This window comes from Asterias amurensis, chromosome 2 (genome assembly GCF_032118995.1).
Source record: "Asterias amurensis chromosome 2, ASM3211899v1".
Classification (NCBI taxonomy): domain Eukaryota; kingdom Metazoa; phylum Echinodermata; class Asteroidea; order Forcipulatida; family Asteriidae; genus Asterias; species Asterias amurensis.
In genome coordinates, this window is record NC_092649.1 from 17,010,452 (window position 1) to 17,028,216 (window position 17,765).

General features: G+C 38.8%; 1 protein-coding gene across 4 annotated transcripts in view; it reads right to left on the bottom strand.

The window, feature by feature from the left end:
* Positions 1 to 17,765, bottom strand: part of LOC139949549 (protein kinase C delta type-like) — a 107,418-nt gene that overhangs the window by 44,658 nt on the left and 44,995 nt on the right. For all 4 annotated transcript variants that reach the window (XM_071947932.1, XM_071947950.1, XM_071947940.1 and 1 more), the window contains exons 3-4: positions 8,076 to 8,269; positions 187 to 247 (exon numbers count right to left, since the gene is read on the bottom strand). In XM_071947932.1, coding sequence (XP_071804033.1) covers positions 187 to 247; positions 8,076 to 8,269 — 255 coding nt within the window. The remainder of the gene's footprint in view (positions 1 to 186; positions 248 to 8,075; positions 8,270 to 17,765) is intronic.

Here is a 17,765-nt window from a genome sequence, read left to right on the forward strand (position 1 = left end):
CATATGGCTCTTCAAAGAGTGCTCCTTTGAATTTAGAGAATTGAGATTCTGAAAGTCTCCACAGTAATGGTAACCAACATCAGCAAAGCTGTTTTTATCCAAAGAGACAACCAAAAAAATAAAATAAAGTTGTCTCAACAAATAAAAAAACAAATATAAATTTGTTAACAAAGTATGGAAAGTTACCTTGTGATTCTGAGAAGCATTTGAGCTGAGCATGTAGGACACCAGTCGGCTTCAGCATCAACTGAATAGACATAATGGAAACAAAACAAACCGGTATGAACATTATTCAAAGTATTCAAGGTAGTGGACACTATTGGTAATTACTCCCAAAAAATATTATTGTCAGTAAACCTTTCTTGATGGCGAGTAATGGGGAGAGGTTGATGGTATAAAACATTGTGAGAAACGGCACCCTCTGAAGTAACGTAGTTTTTGAGAAAGAAGTAATTTTCCACGCATTTGATTTCGAGACCTCAGATTAAGAACTTGAGGTCTCGAAATCAACCATCTAAATGCACACAACTTCGTTTGACAAGGGTGTTTTCTTCTTTGATTATTATCTCGCAACTTTGATGACCGACTGAGCTCAAATTTTCACAGGTTAGTTATTTTAGGCATATATGTTAAGATACACCAACTGCGAAGGCTAGTCTTTGACAATTACCAACAGTGTCCACTGCCTTTAAGATACGCGAGGAAAACAAATCTTCTCTCTAAAACCACATTCTTTTCAAGGAAAGTGCTTCTCAAAATGTTACACATTGTCAACAGCTGCAGTGCTTCTACTACCAAGCACGTTTCTCCTGACGATGACTAGAGCAAGCTAGTCGAAATGTTAAGACCAATTTAAGAACTGACTCCGCGGTAGTACAGTTAATCACGATCCTATAAGCTAAGTAGTATAGTCCCAGCCTATTTTCTATACCATCCGCCGGGGTAATAGTTAAAAAGCAGGACAGTTCTTTTCAGAACTGAAAAGTCTCCCAAACCCCTGATCATCTACGCTCTCTAAGAACAAACTCTACCTGGCCAGTAGATACACACATGGTGTTACCGCAAACCAAATATATATTGATACCTCACCATGCAATGCCTCAAATCCTATATAAGTTTCTATGCTTATTAATTTTGGGGCAAAACATGTACCAAAGAATAAATCAACTAAAAGCATATATATATTTGTCTTAAATTTATCTTATTTAAAATAACGCTCTCTAGGAATGCAACCCCTTACTATTCAAGTTCTCTATGAACATTCCGCATACTAATTGAGGACCCCTAATGTCCTTTTAAAAAAACCACCCACACTTAATCCATGGCCAATAATGATGAGTATCTCTATACCCCCCCCCCCCCCCCACACCCTGTGCTAAGAAACATGTAGACTTCTTCATCACGATGCTACAACTACACCCCCAAGCTTGACTTATCTGCAGACAAGCTTGCCTGCATGGTTGGAAGCCAAATAAGTACCTCATTGCTAAGCCAAGCATTATGAACAAGAACACAGAAGGAACGCTGCTGCTCCCCGGACATCATAATAATAATAAAAAAAAAAAAAAGAAAGATATTGAGAAAGTTTACTTCGAAAAAAATATAAATGTCCTATAGGTCTGAAGAAGAGAAGGAGTAAAAAAGGAATATAATGGGGAAAGCAAGGAAGGGGGACAAATTTAACGGGGAAAACAAGTCAAGCATAGCAGGGGGAGGGAGGAAGAGGGGTTGAAATGAAAGGGAAAGATGTGCCAGGTTGCTAGGAGCATTAGAGATTCAATCAATGGGTGAAATATTGGACCTGACAAGGAAAATGAAAGGTTTGAATAAAATATTTGCGTTAGGGGATGCGCAAGTTGAGAAAGGGGGATGTTTTTATGAGACAGCTAAGGAGGGGTGGATTGGGAGGCGGAACAGGTCGAGTCGTAAATAGGACTCTAAACTAGATCAAGAATTAATAACAGGTCAAGAAAAATAAAATAAGGGACTAAAATTTACTCGATGTTTCATAAAGTCAAGGTACTGGGTTTTTGGGGTTTTTTTTTTTAGACACAAAAATATATTGATCAATAAATAACTGACATGCGAGACTGGCTGATATTGATTCATATTGAATGTGAAGGAATGAATATGAGTGTTTAAGTGATATGGAAATATGTCAACCACATTTTTCTGGAGCAAAATAGTGATCAAAAATTGACAACCACTCTCCCATTGTTGTCGCAGAGGCTAGAAACTGTGCAATTCCCTGACAAGAGTTATAACTTTTCTAGAATAACAATTTTCCAGACTAAAAATGGCAGACCATACTTCAGAGGGAGCCGTTTCCCACAATATCAAAAGCTCTCCAATGCTCGTTACCAAGTCAGTTTTTAAGTTAATATTTGTTTGATATGTGTAATTACCAAACGTGTACCTTCCCCTTTAATGGATGTTGATGTGTCAAAGTTCTGTTTAACAGTACATCAAAGCATTTCATGAGGTTTTATTATGTGACTTCTTTTCTTTCTTTGACTTATAATAATGGTGCATGACTTCACTTGTGAATTGCTGTTAAACAAAACTACCTTTTCCCACAAACAACCAAGACCCATGTTGTAGTACTATTAGTAGAAGTGAATTTACCATTGTAGGCTCAAGTAAAGCAAACCATGCATGTAGTGGGTAATAAATTGACTTGTAGTAATGTATGCAGGGCCCACATGAAACAGGTTTTCAGATACCCTGGGTAAAAAAAATGTAATAAATAAAAAATAAGTAAACAAAAAAATTAAAAAGTTCACATACGTCTATTTAAAATGTATCACGCGTACCCTAAGCCACTGCAGGGATTCTAATGACACTCGGGTGAATGTGGCCAATCTAATACTCATGCTATATTTGTGTTGAAGGTTAAGGATTCAAAGTAGTGCAAATTATATTGCAACCAAAATACATCTATACTATTAAAAGCGTAACCTGCGCCATCTTGGATTGAAAATTAGAAGGTCCAGTGGTATGGCATCCTTGTGGAATCCAACACGGTTGTTTGTGTGGAATTCAATACGTTTGTGTGGTTTCAGACGTCGGGTTGCAAGTCTGCAAAACCCGGATCCAAACTCACACTTACAAGTCATGTGATTGGAGGAAGTTTGGGCGGCGACCGTGCGTCAACCACTGGTCGATGTTGTTACCAGACTTCCTAGAAATCTTTCTGACAGGCGACTCATTGGACAGTGTTTCGCAGATGGTGCTCCGGATTGGTTCATTCATTGCCCCTTGAACGCCCACCCGCCATTCGATCCGCCCTTTTTGGTCAGGTTACTTTCGTGTTGTACTAAGCATGCTTCTCCGGACTGGTCCATTCATTGCCGCGCAGGGTCGAAAGGGTCGAAGAGGCTGGGTGCCAGGACAAATCCGAAACCAATCTCACGAATTTGACCGAATTTGCATTGAATGGATTAAGTACCGTAGATTGATGTTTCGCAGGTGACCATGTGTCAACCACTGGTCGACGTTGTTATCAGACTTCCTAGAAATCCTTCTGCGGGTGACTCATTTGTTGAAAAGATTAAATGGAGAATATTTATAAAGAAGCATTCACTTCCAAACGGCATGAGAATTATCATGATGAACAAGGATGGGATCAAACGGAAGCTTAATAATTTGGAAACATTGGGTAGGGCCGGCTATAGGTTGGAAGGTGTCTAAGGGAACTTTACAATTAATAACATTTTGGGGTGGGGGGGGGCCTTACACAAAGAGCCATTCTGGTCAGTGTATTGTGAGCGGTGTGTTGTCTGGTTTGAGACAGGCCACCTGTTACTTGGTGAAGAAGGTCGCCGTGGGACCACTTTAGGTTGACAGTGGGTGGCGACCTTGGACCTTTTGCCAGTAAACTCAAATGGGTACATGAATACCGTTTTAGAATACGGTCTGTTCATGGAGGTATAATGTTGCAGTTTCAGAGTTTAACCATGGCGGTAGAATTGTGAAACCATTCCTTACTCTATGGTGAAACTTATACACACACGTCAAAGGCTGTTTTGAAGCTGTAAAAAAAAGAACTTTGCTTTGCATGTGGTCAAAGTTGTTAAGCAAAACGACATTAAGTTTCCTTTTGAATAAGTCCATTCACAAAATTGGTTAGAGCAGTGTGTCGATCAGGTCTCAGAATGTACATTTTGCCAAATCCATTATGAAGATTAATTTAGCCATCGGCCCGTCGGGTTGGTTACTGATGGAGATAATATTAACAAAAGAGACCTCGTGCGGCTGAATGGGGTACATTTTTAGGAGTTTGTCTATTGACCCAAACTGGACGTAACAAACCCTAAACATGACTTGACATGCTTTCTGAAAGTGAAATAAGTTAGAGAAAATTAAGGAGTGGGGACGAGTTTATCGTTTTTATTTAGTTTGTACGATATAGGGTTCCAGAGATATGGGATGTATGGAGGTTTGTTCCTAGAGCAGCGTGAACATGAACGCGGTCAGAAATTGTGTCGTTTGTCGTTCAAATTTCGCGAGATGCAATAAGCCCAAAGTGACAATAAAACAAAACCAGACCTGCCAAGTCTCACGCATTAGGCGTGAGACTCACGCATTTGGGCTCTGTCTCACGCTCACACGCACATCAACCATTATTGGGGCGAGATCGGGAAAAAAATTAACGACATTTTTTTGTACAAAATTTGTACAAACAGAGCGCAAATTTGCAGATTGCGCACGCTTTTGCTCATCCAGTAGGTTCAGCTCAAATTCGGCAGAGCGCAAAACGCTTATTGCGCACAAGTTTGTTCCGATTCTTTTAGCAAATTCGTTGAAATGCGCTCCACTAGCGAAGACACAACAGGCAGAAGAAGTGAGCGATTGATTTTGGACATCATTTTTAGTCTATTTTTTCAAGTTTGGAAGGATATAATCTGACACAATCGAACCTCCACATTAACCATCAACATCTCCTGTGTACCTCAAGTGAGTTTTAATTATTCTGAGGAGGCTTTTGATGCATTTTGAAACACTTTTTGTCCACAATTAAATTTCACATTGTTTTATTTATTTATAAAAAAAAAAAAAAAAAAAAAAAAGGTTGAGCGGCGATTTAAAAAGGCCTTCTTAAACTGGCAATTTTTTTTCCTGGGGGATGGGGGTTGAGCTTTGAAAAATCTCACACATAGCTAGCCTCTGGACTTAGCATCTCTGCCTGCAAAACACTTTTTTGACGTTCACGTTAAGTGCTCCCGTTATACATGCAGCCTATTGACCAGAAAGTTTACAAGACCAATTCAGATGAGAGTAAACTAAAAAGAGGCCTACGCTCTTACCACCCCGCCCCCCCCCCCCCCCCCCCCGAAAAAAAAAACAGTAGATAAATTAGATTTGTGGCACACAGCATGTTCCAAAAACTCGCTTTACTTACAGTGCTGTAGCAACGCTATGTATCGTGGGACGTAAAAATGTCATTTTTGACGATGTTTTTTAAAAAGGAAATGCAAGCATTATGAATGTATATTGAGTGTGTGGAGAAAGTTTTGGTAGTGTAGTACAAAAGAAACTTTAGTTATTGCTGGCTAACGGTCAGTTTCACCTATCAACGCTGATTTGAAAAACGTGTAACGTTAGGGAGGCCCAACATATTAGACCCCTATAAGGATCACGGGGGAGCCTTATAGTTTCTAGATGCATAAGGTACGTTGTCTAACCCAAAACGAGGTGGGTACAGCCACTGCAAGTAGTGGTGGACGTGCGAAATAGCTTCATTTTGGGTTAGAATTATGACGCCATGCATAAATATTGAGAGAGGCGTATAACACCCTCACCCACATTTCGAAATATTTGTGTAAAGGATTTTTATATCCTAGCGGGGTGCCGCGCGAAGCGCGGCATCCCGCTAGTTCACTATTAAAGACACAACACTATTGGTATTTTTTAAAGACCAGTCTTCTCACTTGCTGTATCTCAACATGTGCATGAAATAACAAACCTGTGAAAATTTGAGCTCAATGCGAGATAATAATGAAAGAAAAAACACCCTTGTCACACGAGATTGTGTGCTTTCAGATGCTTGCATTCGAGACCTCACATTCTAAATCTGAGGTATCGAAATCAAATTCGTGGTAAATTACTTCTTTCTCGGAAACTACTTTACTTCAGAGGGAGCTCACAATGTTTTATACTATCAACAGCTCCCCATTACTCGTTACCAAGTAAGGTTTTATGCTAATAATTATTTTGAGTAATTACCAATAGTGTCCAGTGCCTTTAAAACTGACAGTAGTTGTCATAAATAGGGCTTGAAATGTACACAGGACCACAGGCCCGAGGTCAGTGATTTTAGCGTCGAGCCAGTAAACTTATTCTTGTGATTTTGAATAATAACGCCTCTGCACTGAATTTTAAACTTATAACTTAATTTAAAGACAGTGGACACTATTGGTAAATGTCAAAGACCAGCCTTCTCACTTGGTGTATCTCAACATATGCATAAAATAACAAACCTGTGAAAATTTGAGCTCAATCAGTCATAGAAGTTGCGAGATAATAATGAAAGAAAAAACACCCTTGCACAAACGACTTTTAGTCCTGAGCCAACGATTTTCTTTCGTACACGCATCTACTTTGTATTTCTTTCTCTTCTCTTCTCATTTATTTGATATTGGGGGGGGGGGTGATAAAGAGTCATCACGGATACATCAAAAGACTAGATAAATGAAGTAGCATCTTGATGTGACAACCAGATGATGATCCGACTTAAAACAGAAGGAGAAGAAGAAGTAAGATAAAGGACGGAGACTCAAAAGAGCAAGACTTTGAGAATGATTGATGTAAACGAACAGTGACTTGAAGGAGGCGGGATTGAATTTGAGTACATCCCATACATCAAGGAGGAAAAGAGCGAGGAGTTGAATTCAAGTGAAAACGAGATGGTTGTTGTTGGGATTTTTGTTTTGTTTTCAAATACCCCTGCGGCGGCGAGGGGGAAAGAGAATACGAGTAAGTTGAGATAAAAGGAGAGCCTTGGGGAAGGAAGAACACAATTACATTTCAAGTAGCTGTAGGAAGTTAACACCTCCATTGGGGGAAGAAGCAAAGTATCAGTTTTAGAAAGAGTTTTTTTCTTCTTCATACATTCCAGCTGTTAAGATCTCAAAAACACAAATCATTTTACGACAATATGAACACCTTGCCTTGAAGAATTCAGATTGATTTAGAAATAAACAAACAAACAAACAAACAAATGGTATGATTTGTTAGGTCAACCTGAAGATGTGACAAAAGTGTAACACCATTCCAGACTAAACAAAAATCCACAGATAAATCAGGGTGGGATTCTAACACATGACCTTTTCATTGCTAGAGCAGACATCTTTCCACTAGATTCACTGAGCTAGTTCGATAGCTAGAGGCAGTGTTAAAGACAGTGGACACTATTGGTAAATGTCAAAAACCAGTCTTCTCACTTGGTGTATCTCAACCTATGCATAAAATAACAAACCTGTGAACATTTGAGCTTGATTGGTTGTCGGAGTTGCGAGATAACTATGAAAGAAAAAAATACCCTTGTCACACAAAGTTGTGTGCTTTCAGATGCTTGATTTTGAGATCTCAAATTCAAAACTTGAGGTCTCGAAATCAAATTCGTGGAAAATTACTCCTTTTTCGAAAACTATGTCACTTCAGAGGAAGCTGTTTCTCACAATGTTTTATACCATCAACCTCTCCCCATTACTCGCTACCAAGTGGGGTTTTATGCTGATAATTATTTTGAGTAATTACGTCCACTGCCTTTAATCATCAACTATTTAATAGCTTATGCAAGGTGGTCTAGTGGTAAGACATCTATTTTAGCAATGCAAATGTTGTGGGTTAGAATCCCACCCTGATTTGCCTGTTCATATTTTGGAGCTTCTGGTAAAAATGGGGTTGGGGAAAAAAAAAAACATTCGTTTATTCAAGTATACATAAATTTGTTGATTGACTAATTTGTTTTTAAATTTTTACGCATTTTACATTTAAGGACCTTTCGGTTATTTCATAAAGAAATAACAATTAGGGACCTTGTTCTTCTGAGCAGACGTATTATTTTGACTTACATCAGTGGTAAGTACATCACCGTTGGTTCCACACATGGCTGCCATGTCCATGACCTTGAGCTCAGCTTCGGCAACCATCTTACTGTTGTTCTGGATGATGATGTGAATAACCCGACCCTCGTACAGGTGAGAATCAAAGCATTTTCCCCACAGTGGGGTCAGCTTGCGTGTCGTCATCAAATTACTTCCTCCTTCTGAAATGATATCAAGATAGAAAAGGGCGGAATTAAATCAGAGTGAATGTCAGCGGAGTGTTTGTCCTTGGGATTAAATCAAAGACATTCTGACTTACACTTGGATGCATCTGCTCCAAGACGTCATTCGGGAGCAGGAGTGGGAAAGGTTTCTCATGTGTAAAGGTTATTTGATAGGGCTGAGACTGCAATAAAAAAAAGGGGGGGGGGACGGAACACACACATTTTCCCCCATTTTCTTTCTTTATACATGGCATGAAAACAACAAAATCTTGTGTCTTAGCCCTTCATGAAATCTTGTTTCTAAGGCCTTCACAAAATCTTTTTTGTTTCACTGAAACGTTAATTCTTGAAATTGAACGTGAAAGTGTTTTAATATTCCCTCTACTTCTGGGTTGGGCACACTTTTTCGCTTGCTTTCTTTCTTTCTACATGGCATGGAAATATTACATGGCTAATGCTCACAAAATATTAATGAAATCGTTTTACTACCTTTTTCAAAAACTACTTACTGCACCTCAGCAAATGTTGATTTAATGGAAGCTTTCTACTATCATTATCTTTAAACTGTGTAAGTTTAATGTAAATCTGTGGACGTTTGTGTTTTGTGTCGTACAAAAAGGACCCAAACCCTTTAAAACATCATCAGTCTTGTGCATTAGTAAGGGGAGGATCACATGTGTTAGAAATCACACATTCACACATTCATGTGCTGAGCCAGCGCAAAATGTGCACGTAAGGGTATACAGTATTGCAGTACCGAGTAATAATTTATTAAACAGTTATTGCGCATACTTATTTTTAGCATTTTCAAAATGACAGAACTGTTTTTAAATGCAGAAAACTCGTTGCATCCATCCGATGTCCTTGGGATTTTTTTCTTTCTTTTTTCTTTTCTTCTCCATATTCTGATCAACGACCTCAGGAATAAGACTTCCTTTTTCCACCAAAGTCTAAAATCTTGCAAAGCGCCGAAAATGCCACAAAAAAAGCGCAGGGGGAGAAAGAAAGAAAAAGGCGAAGAAAGAGAGAAATCACCAGGGATGGAGAATAACCCCAGAATAGCTCATAGCTGCCCCTGGGCATGGAGCTGATTTCCGTAATACACCAGCCCTGAAATCTTAGACCGAGGCCCGACGCTCGACTGCGTAATGTATTATGCTCAGCTTGTACCCAGTAAAAGAACCAATTTCTCATATTCCTCTCTCTTTTCACTTCCCAACTCAGTCTGAATATCCTGCTCAGGATTGCGCGCGAGGCTTCCAGCACGACTAAACCAACATAATCTTTTTGACACACCATCTTTTATTACCTGGATTTCATTTGAGACACTTTTTTTTCTTCCTCTTTTTAGTTTGCTGCGGGGCATAAGACTGCTTACTTTAATGTGCAGCTCACGTATATTGGATACCCACGGCTACAAAATGTTAATACAAATCTTTGAACAGAATTCAGACAAAATTTAAAGGAAACAAAAATTGCAATTATTTATAAACTAACATACAGCTCATTTGAAGAAAAGAAAAAAGGATTTTGTGATGATGTTAAATACAAGGTGTTTTAATCTTTTCTTCTTTTTAAAAACATCTCTTCTCGCCTGACAAATTGCTCTGCAAAGCATAATGCTTCTTGAGCTCCATGTATCCCATAAGATTTGAAAAAGGCAATCTAGTTCCCTAGTCAATTTAAAATTTTGTCACGCTGGAGTTGAATATCCATGTCAGCTCCTGGCTGCGTGTGACTCAACCACATTCATGTGAACATTTTAGCTGAAGGCTTTCTAGTGGTGGCTGACTCCGTTTCAGAGGTCTGTAAATTCACGGTGCAAGATCCTCCACGATACACTGTACAATCAATACAGCAATTCACCGATTGATAATTTTTCAGTAGCCCTAAGCACCCCCTCTCTGCCTGATCAATCCCCCATGCCCAAATTGCTTTCTTGGGTAGGCCCTCCATCCAAACAAAATGAACAGGGTGGAAAATTTCACATTCGTTTTGGTGCTCCCTGCTCAGAAGCCAGTCAGCTGTTCTCGCCTACTTCTCATGGCCCCAATTTAATTAGACAAAGCGCTGAGTGCTCCAAACACCTCTCTTGGAAAAAATCCACCCACGATAAAAAAAAAGACTTTCAGAGGGGATTGTGTTTGCACAACTGGCCAGATCAAAAGCGCGCCGTGTCCTGACTTAAGAAAAGCTCCGGCAGTTTGCATGTTTATCTTGACACTGGGCTGGTCATGCCTGACGCATTAAAGCGTGCGGCAAGCGCTTTCATCAAGTCGTACAAAATGTGCCGACCAACGAAGGACAGGACCTTAAATACCATTTGCGACGACGGTTACATGTGACAGCCACAATTATCTACATCAAATATACAAAATGACAAATCATCCTTCTGGAAACAAAAGGTGAGGAAACTAAACCCATTCCAGCTTGTGAGGTTTTAGTCTCCTTTCGTTCCCTTCATGGTTTGTTTCCTTAATGGCAATACTAAGTTGCTGACTCACACTTCTCCCACATTAGGGTTTCCCTATGGGTCAATTAATGTATGTGTTAGGTGTTAGAGTCTGATGATATCTAGACAGTGTTAGAATGACGTTTCAGCCATGAGTGATAATAACCCTGCTGCGATGACATTTAAGTCACTGTGTAATTTGAGGACAGCTCTAGGTGACTTTTTTTTCTAACAGGAAGTCTTAAAGCCATTATACACTTTCGGTAAACAGTATTGTCCAAGTCCCACACTTCGTGTATCACAACTTATATATATAATAACAAACCTGTGAAAATTTAGGCTCAATCGGTCATCGGAGTCGGGAGAAAAGAAACGGGAAAACCCACTCTTGTTTCCGCGCGTTTCGCCGTGTCATGACATGTGTTTAAAATAAATCCGTAATTCTCGCTAACGAGAATTTATATTGTTTTACCGTTTTCTCAAAAAGTAAAGCATTTCATGGACTGATATTTCAAGAGAAGTCTTTCACCATTACCTTTTGTAAACCCTGTAAATTATTTGTAAATCTGTGAACTTTTTTTTTTTTTTTTTTTCTGTACCGAAAGGGTCCAATGGCTTTAAACAGTGTCACGGCTGTGTGAAAAATTTGTTAGATTTTATGTGTCTGAAGTGTTACATACAAAATTTTGATCACGTTCCGTACTTCATTAAGCAAGCCTGCAAGTGGAATTTTTTTATACAGACCGTATTCACATGACTTCATTTGAGTAGTGTGCCCGCGGCTATAACTAAATAGAAGATTGCTGATTGTCTGATTCTGTGTGTTGCGCATACAACAAAGCTGTGCATTTTCTAATGTTTCATCTTTATTTTACCTTAAAAGGGTCTATGTAACTTTTGTAGGACAAAAAACACAATGTCCACAGATTTACACTAAACTTACACAGTTTAAAGATCATGATAGTAGAAAGCTTCCCTGAAAATATTACGTGCTGAGGTGCTGTAGTTTTTGGGAAATGAGTAAAACAATGTCATGAAAATAGTTTTCGTCTCATGAGACGAAAATTATTTTAATCATTTACAAACGTATTTTCATGACATTGTTTTACTCATTTCTCAAAAACTACAGCACCTCAGTAAGTAATATTTGAAGGGAAGCTTTCCACTATCATTATCTTTAAACCCTGTAAGTTTAATGTAAATCTGTGGACATTTTGAAAAAGTACCCAAATCCTTTAAGATGGTGGCACGGTGACATCAATGAATATACTGTAGTCCAACTTGAACGAAGGCCAAAAAGCATATAATGGTTAAGTTCCGTACCATAAATGGCAAACGGCTTACTACATTTTTTAATTTGCCAATGATTTCTAACGATTTATATTCTCCATCCCTGATACAAAATTAACATCTGTGTTTTTCTCGTTTTGATTATAGTCCTGATTATAGACATTGACCATCTACAAAGGCTCCAAAACAATGCTGCACGTATCATTTTCTCGCAATCCAAATACACACACGCATCCACTCTACTTCTCCAACAATTACACTGGTTACCAGTTTAACAACGCACCACCTTCAAAACATCAGTGAACATGTACAAAGCACTCTCTAACGTACTTCCACAGTACATCACAGAGTCGCTAAATTTCAACAAACCTGGCCGGAGTGGGCTCCACTCCAGCCAGAATCTAACATCCCTCGCACTCACAAAAGGGCAGGGACCGGTCCTTTTCAGTCGCTGGTCCCCGGTGCTGGAACGCCCTACCAAGTCATATTCGAAACACCAACACACTCCAGATATTCAAGAGTAAATTAAATCTATTCTCTTTTCGCTCATAAACGTCTTTTCCGTAGCTCTCTTACCAGCGCATTGAATTTTGTAAAATGCGCTTTATAAGTCTCGTTTATTATTATTTTTATTATTATTATTATCATTATTATTATTCCTGAACAAATATTATAGTCTGGTATACATGTACATTTTTAGCTACAAGCCCAACAGTGTAGTCTTGTGGATTTTCCTGCCCTAAAAAAAACAAAATGTTGGACTGATGAGAGCTGCACTAATAATCTGGTTATGTCTTACGTTGGATCAGGCATACCACGGTAATCAGAGTCCCGCAGTTATGGGGTTTTAAGTTACCATATGGTGTGGATTTTGTACGAGAGCAATGATTTCAAACATTTTTGTCAACATTTCTTTATTTTTTATATATGATTTACAAACACTTTTTTCGATAGGATGTCTTATTTATTAATTGTGACAATATTAATGCAATTACTGCAATTTTTTTAATTTTTTTTTTTCTTCTTTCTTTTTTATTTACTTTTAAACAAGCAACCAACAATGTGCAATTAATTTTAATTATTAAATATTAAACCGAAAAAGGGACGGATATCAAATTTTACAGACTGCACACAACAACCCTACCGTACAGTAATTCAGAAAAGAGAAAAACCCTGTGTCAATATTTTCATATGCCTGTACAGACAAGACAATGTATTACTCACAGCTCGTTTGTTTTTGCTTGTTTTTACAAATCAAATTTCTTTGCGTCCATTGCAGTTTGCTGTGCTAGCCGTTTCGTACATCATACATGTACACATATGCCAGCGCCGGCGGTGGTTCAAATAGACATGTAAATGTATCAAAGCTCGTTTGTTTTTTTTTACAAATCAAATTTCTGTCTGTATGTCTGTCTGTTGCAGCTAGCTGTGCATACAATAGAGCATCCTTAATTAGAATTTAAACAGTCTAATTCAAGTACAAACGTCTGGAACCATTCTTGCCACTGTCTTTAAAAAACCTGCAAGCATTTCTTCTTCAAGGCCTGATGAACAATAATTCAATCAACTGAACCCACTAATGTTTTCATTTGATGTGACACGCTTATTCACTTATGTAGAAATGGCTCCACAACAACGAGGCATGCATGTATTTATCTGCCTTTTTGTTGTTTGTATGATTTTCACCGGCCGAATAAAAAATATTAACAAGAAAGAAGAAAACAGTTTGGCTATTTTAAACTAAATTTAATTTTGTGTCAACAGCTTGTTTTAAGGCAGTGGACACTATTGGTAATTACTCAAAATAGTTACTAGCATAAAACTTTACTTGGTAATGTGTAATGGGGAGAGGTTGATGGTATAAAACATTGTGAGAATTGGCTCCCTCTGAAGTGACGTAGTTTTCGAGAAAGAAGTATTTTTCCACAAATTTGATTTCGATACCTCAAGTTTAGAATTTGAGGTCTCGAAATCAACCATCTAAAAGCACACAACTGTGTGACAAGAGTGTTTTTTCTTTCATTATTATCTCGCAACTTCGGCGACCGATTGAGCTCAAATTTTCACAGGTAATTATTACCAATAGTGTCCACTGCCTTTAATGCAAATATTTTTCTGACTAGTTAGTCACGAAAGTGTAACATGTTTGTCTCCAACCATCCTATATCATCAATTCCATCCGACAACAACCAGTTTAGTTTACTCCATGTCTTTATTTAAAGGCCAAAGTGAAAATCTAAAAATAAGTTTGGTTTGAAGAACCCAATCTGTCAATCTACAATCTAAAAATTTTGATTTCTGCCGACCCTGGAGCATTTGTGTCAACAGCAGTAGCAGGGAACATCTGCGCAGGAAATGGGCAAGATCTTGTCTGATCATCCACAAAGTTAAAGGTCTAATACATGAACATGCACATTATTTGTAACAAGGTTTTTGTAGCAAGGATTTGGTAAAGGGTGTCTAAATTTGCAAAAACAAATTAAAAACTTCGTATCAAAATTGTTCACTTTGCAAAACATTTAAAAGTACAGTAAATGACCAACAAAACAGGGTGTCCAATAAACCTTATGCATTGACGTCATCCAGTCGCCGTCTTAGAGGAAAAAACGGTGACGAAACAATCGAGACGCACGGATTTGTTTGCGCAGCGCACAGTATTGGCCAATGAACAACCTCCTTTTGCCCTTATGACGTCGTGTGCATTAAGGTCTATTAAAACAGGGAGTCCAAAAGACATACAGAAACCCTCTGGCTAACACCTTGTAGTAGGATTGTAGCTGGGCATCTTTTTAAAAATAAAAATGGTTACAGTGCCAATTGTCCCTCAAAATCTTCCAATCTTTAACACTGCCCTGTACAAGAAAATGCTTCCTTAATAGTTCTTTGGGAGGGGGGGATTTGCAAAGTCGGAATTATAAGCACATCAGGCCTTGAATTTCGCTCTTCCTCTAGTATGGGGCACCCATTTGAGGAAATGTTTTGATTCTTTTTGGAACATTGCAAAGGGCACCATAAGCACAGGGCGCCACGGCAATTGCTGTGTGTGCCATGGGTCATTTTGAGGCCCATCACATGGTGTAGAGTATAATCGTGAACATGCACAAGACTGTGAACTTTGATGACCATTTTGTAGGGTGACTTATAAGGTTTAGTCTATTAAAACTACTGAATTGGAATGGTCGACTCTTCAAAAAAAACCAATGATATATCGATGCCTTTAAGGATGTATTTAGTCTTGCCAGGAATTTAGATGCCTCGGAGTGCTTTTGACTAACTGCTACCTGCCTCATCAGGATCTAATTTCACCTGCTCTTCTGTCATTTCATCAGGCAATCTTTGTTGTGTTTGTATCGATGTGTTTTGAGTAAAAAAAAGATTACTTTTTCAGAAACTCAGCTGCCAAGGTCAACCTGAGTGACTCGACAATTTTGATTAATTAATACATTGTTACTATTCCCTCAGGTAATGAAACTGAGGGGTCGTCAAAAAGTGACTGGCGTTGTTTGAAGATACAGGTGTAGAGAAGATGATGAAAACTAGATGTCAGATTTATGGTGGATGTGGGAGGACAACCCTAACTAGAGAAAACCCAGGTAATCAATGGCCAATTTAATGACCCCGCTTACTGCAAAATTCTGCACTTATGATCACCATCCTTTGCTTACTGTGCAAGCGCCAAATTTCTGCGCTTACCGTGTTAGCAAAGAAATGTTAGTAAAGTTTGCATGCGCACAAGAAAAAATTCTCTGCTAACTCATGAAATGCGATGGACTTCCCTGCTTACAGTAAGTGCCGATACTTTGCTTACGGTAAGCAGAGCCATGAAATTGGGCTCTGATAGAGACTGAAAACCCAATCCACATACCAGATTCTGATTCAGGATCTGAATCTTTGAAAGCCCCATGTGTTTAACGGGGAGCAATAATTGGTTTCAGAATGCATGCAGTGTAAATCCCTTTGTGTCGGTGTCCAGACTGAAATAGCAATACGTGTCCGCAACAGTCATCCTCATTCCCAGGGGTGATTGCTCTTGCTGTACCACTCATTCCAGCATGCCTTGCTCCCTCATAACATTAACAAGTACCAGAATTAAGCACATTTTTATTAGGCCTCAGGCTGATCCACTCTACATGCTCGCTCAAGTATGGTAACCCGCAAAAGAGGCGTCAAGTCAAAGAGCAACCGGTTCCCTCTTTTATTTCTCTGACCTTGTGATTAAAATCATGATTAATTTGAAATAGAACTATGCAAAATTACTTACATTTTGACATGCGTGTACTGAGTGCCTACCTACGAGCGCCATACAAGCCCTCAACGGTTTTTATCAAGCGTTCACGCAAAGTGGTCACTTTTGGACCCAATCAGCGATATTTTTCAGTACATCCCTACCAGAGGTAAGTGTTGAGATTGCGCGGTTCTATTTCAAATGAATCCTGTTTTTACGCGGTCCCGAAACTGCAAAGTGACATATCACAAGGTCAGAAAAATAAAAGAGAGAACCAGTTACCTACACTGTTGACTTTATTCTTTGCTTTGATGCAAGTCAGTAAGCAATATCAGGATTTAGTGTATGGGCAGGTTTGGTTTCTTTTACAATGGAATTTCGAGAAACGTTGGAATTTCCTTTCTAAATTGCGAGAATCCACAAACCCACGGAGAAGTTGCGTACCAACATAAAACATTCTAGAAGGTTGCATTTCTCAAGATGATTAGTACCAGTACAAACTTCAAGTCAGGAAAGCTTTACAAAAAATCTGACAGTGTCGCTGTAACACAATTTCAGATGGGGAGCTACCCATACAATGGTGCAAGTGTACATGTAAGTGCACTCAACCCAACCCACAGTTCAGATACTACACTTGCAAGAACTCTGCCTCACCACTATGTTATCCAATGTGGATTGTTACAACCTACTTATGTTCAGGTTCACATTTCATTTCAAAGTACATCTCACCATTCGGTTCACCTCAGACGTTGCACAATGCGCAAACAGACCTATCACGAAACAGCGTAGTAAGAAGATCGCCATTTAGAGTCTTAAACAAACTGAAACCATCATTTCTTGAGGGTGCATGTAAACCAAGCTAACCTGTATGGAATGAAAGACACACTGATTCGATTCTTTGCTCAATGCGTTGTACAATGTAACTGCACTGCCGCTAGCTAACAAACCGCCATGCTGAAAATGAACAGTGCACTTGCCGCATCGGAGCAGCTGAAATATTTGCAGCCCTGAAAAGGGTGGATACACGTTTAAGTCGGAAGACTTCCTTATGTTGACAGCAGCGACTGTGCTAGGATGGGAGGGGCAAGGGAGACCCCTCTTTTCATGCTGTTTCTCTAAATACCTGAGCTCTTTGCCCTTTATTTGCCTTACCTTTCAAACTTCTTATCATACATTAAAATGAGGCAAGTTTTTGCAGATTTTATTTACTGGTTAAAATTTTATGTCAGTATATCCTCCATCCTATCCATGTACATGTCATTGATACACAACAAATTAGGAAAGAAAAACAGAAAGCTAGCAACTTTCACCATGTACATGTTCAAGTTCAAAGCTTATACATTGTGATTATTTCTTCTGAGCATCAAGTCTTACTATATGCTCAATACCTATAGTAGACTTGTATCTTAGAGTCTGCCAGTCAATTTCACCAAAGTGCTACTGTACAATAACGCCAACTCAATTTGCTGCTAGTGAAAAATGCAACTTTCTATTTTTAGATAATTCCATCCTACCACAATACAGAA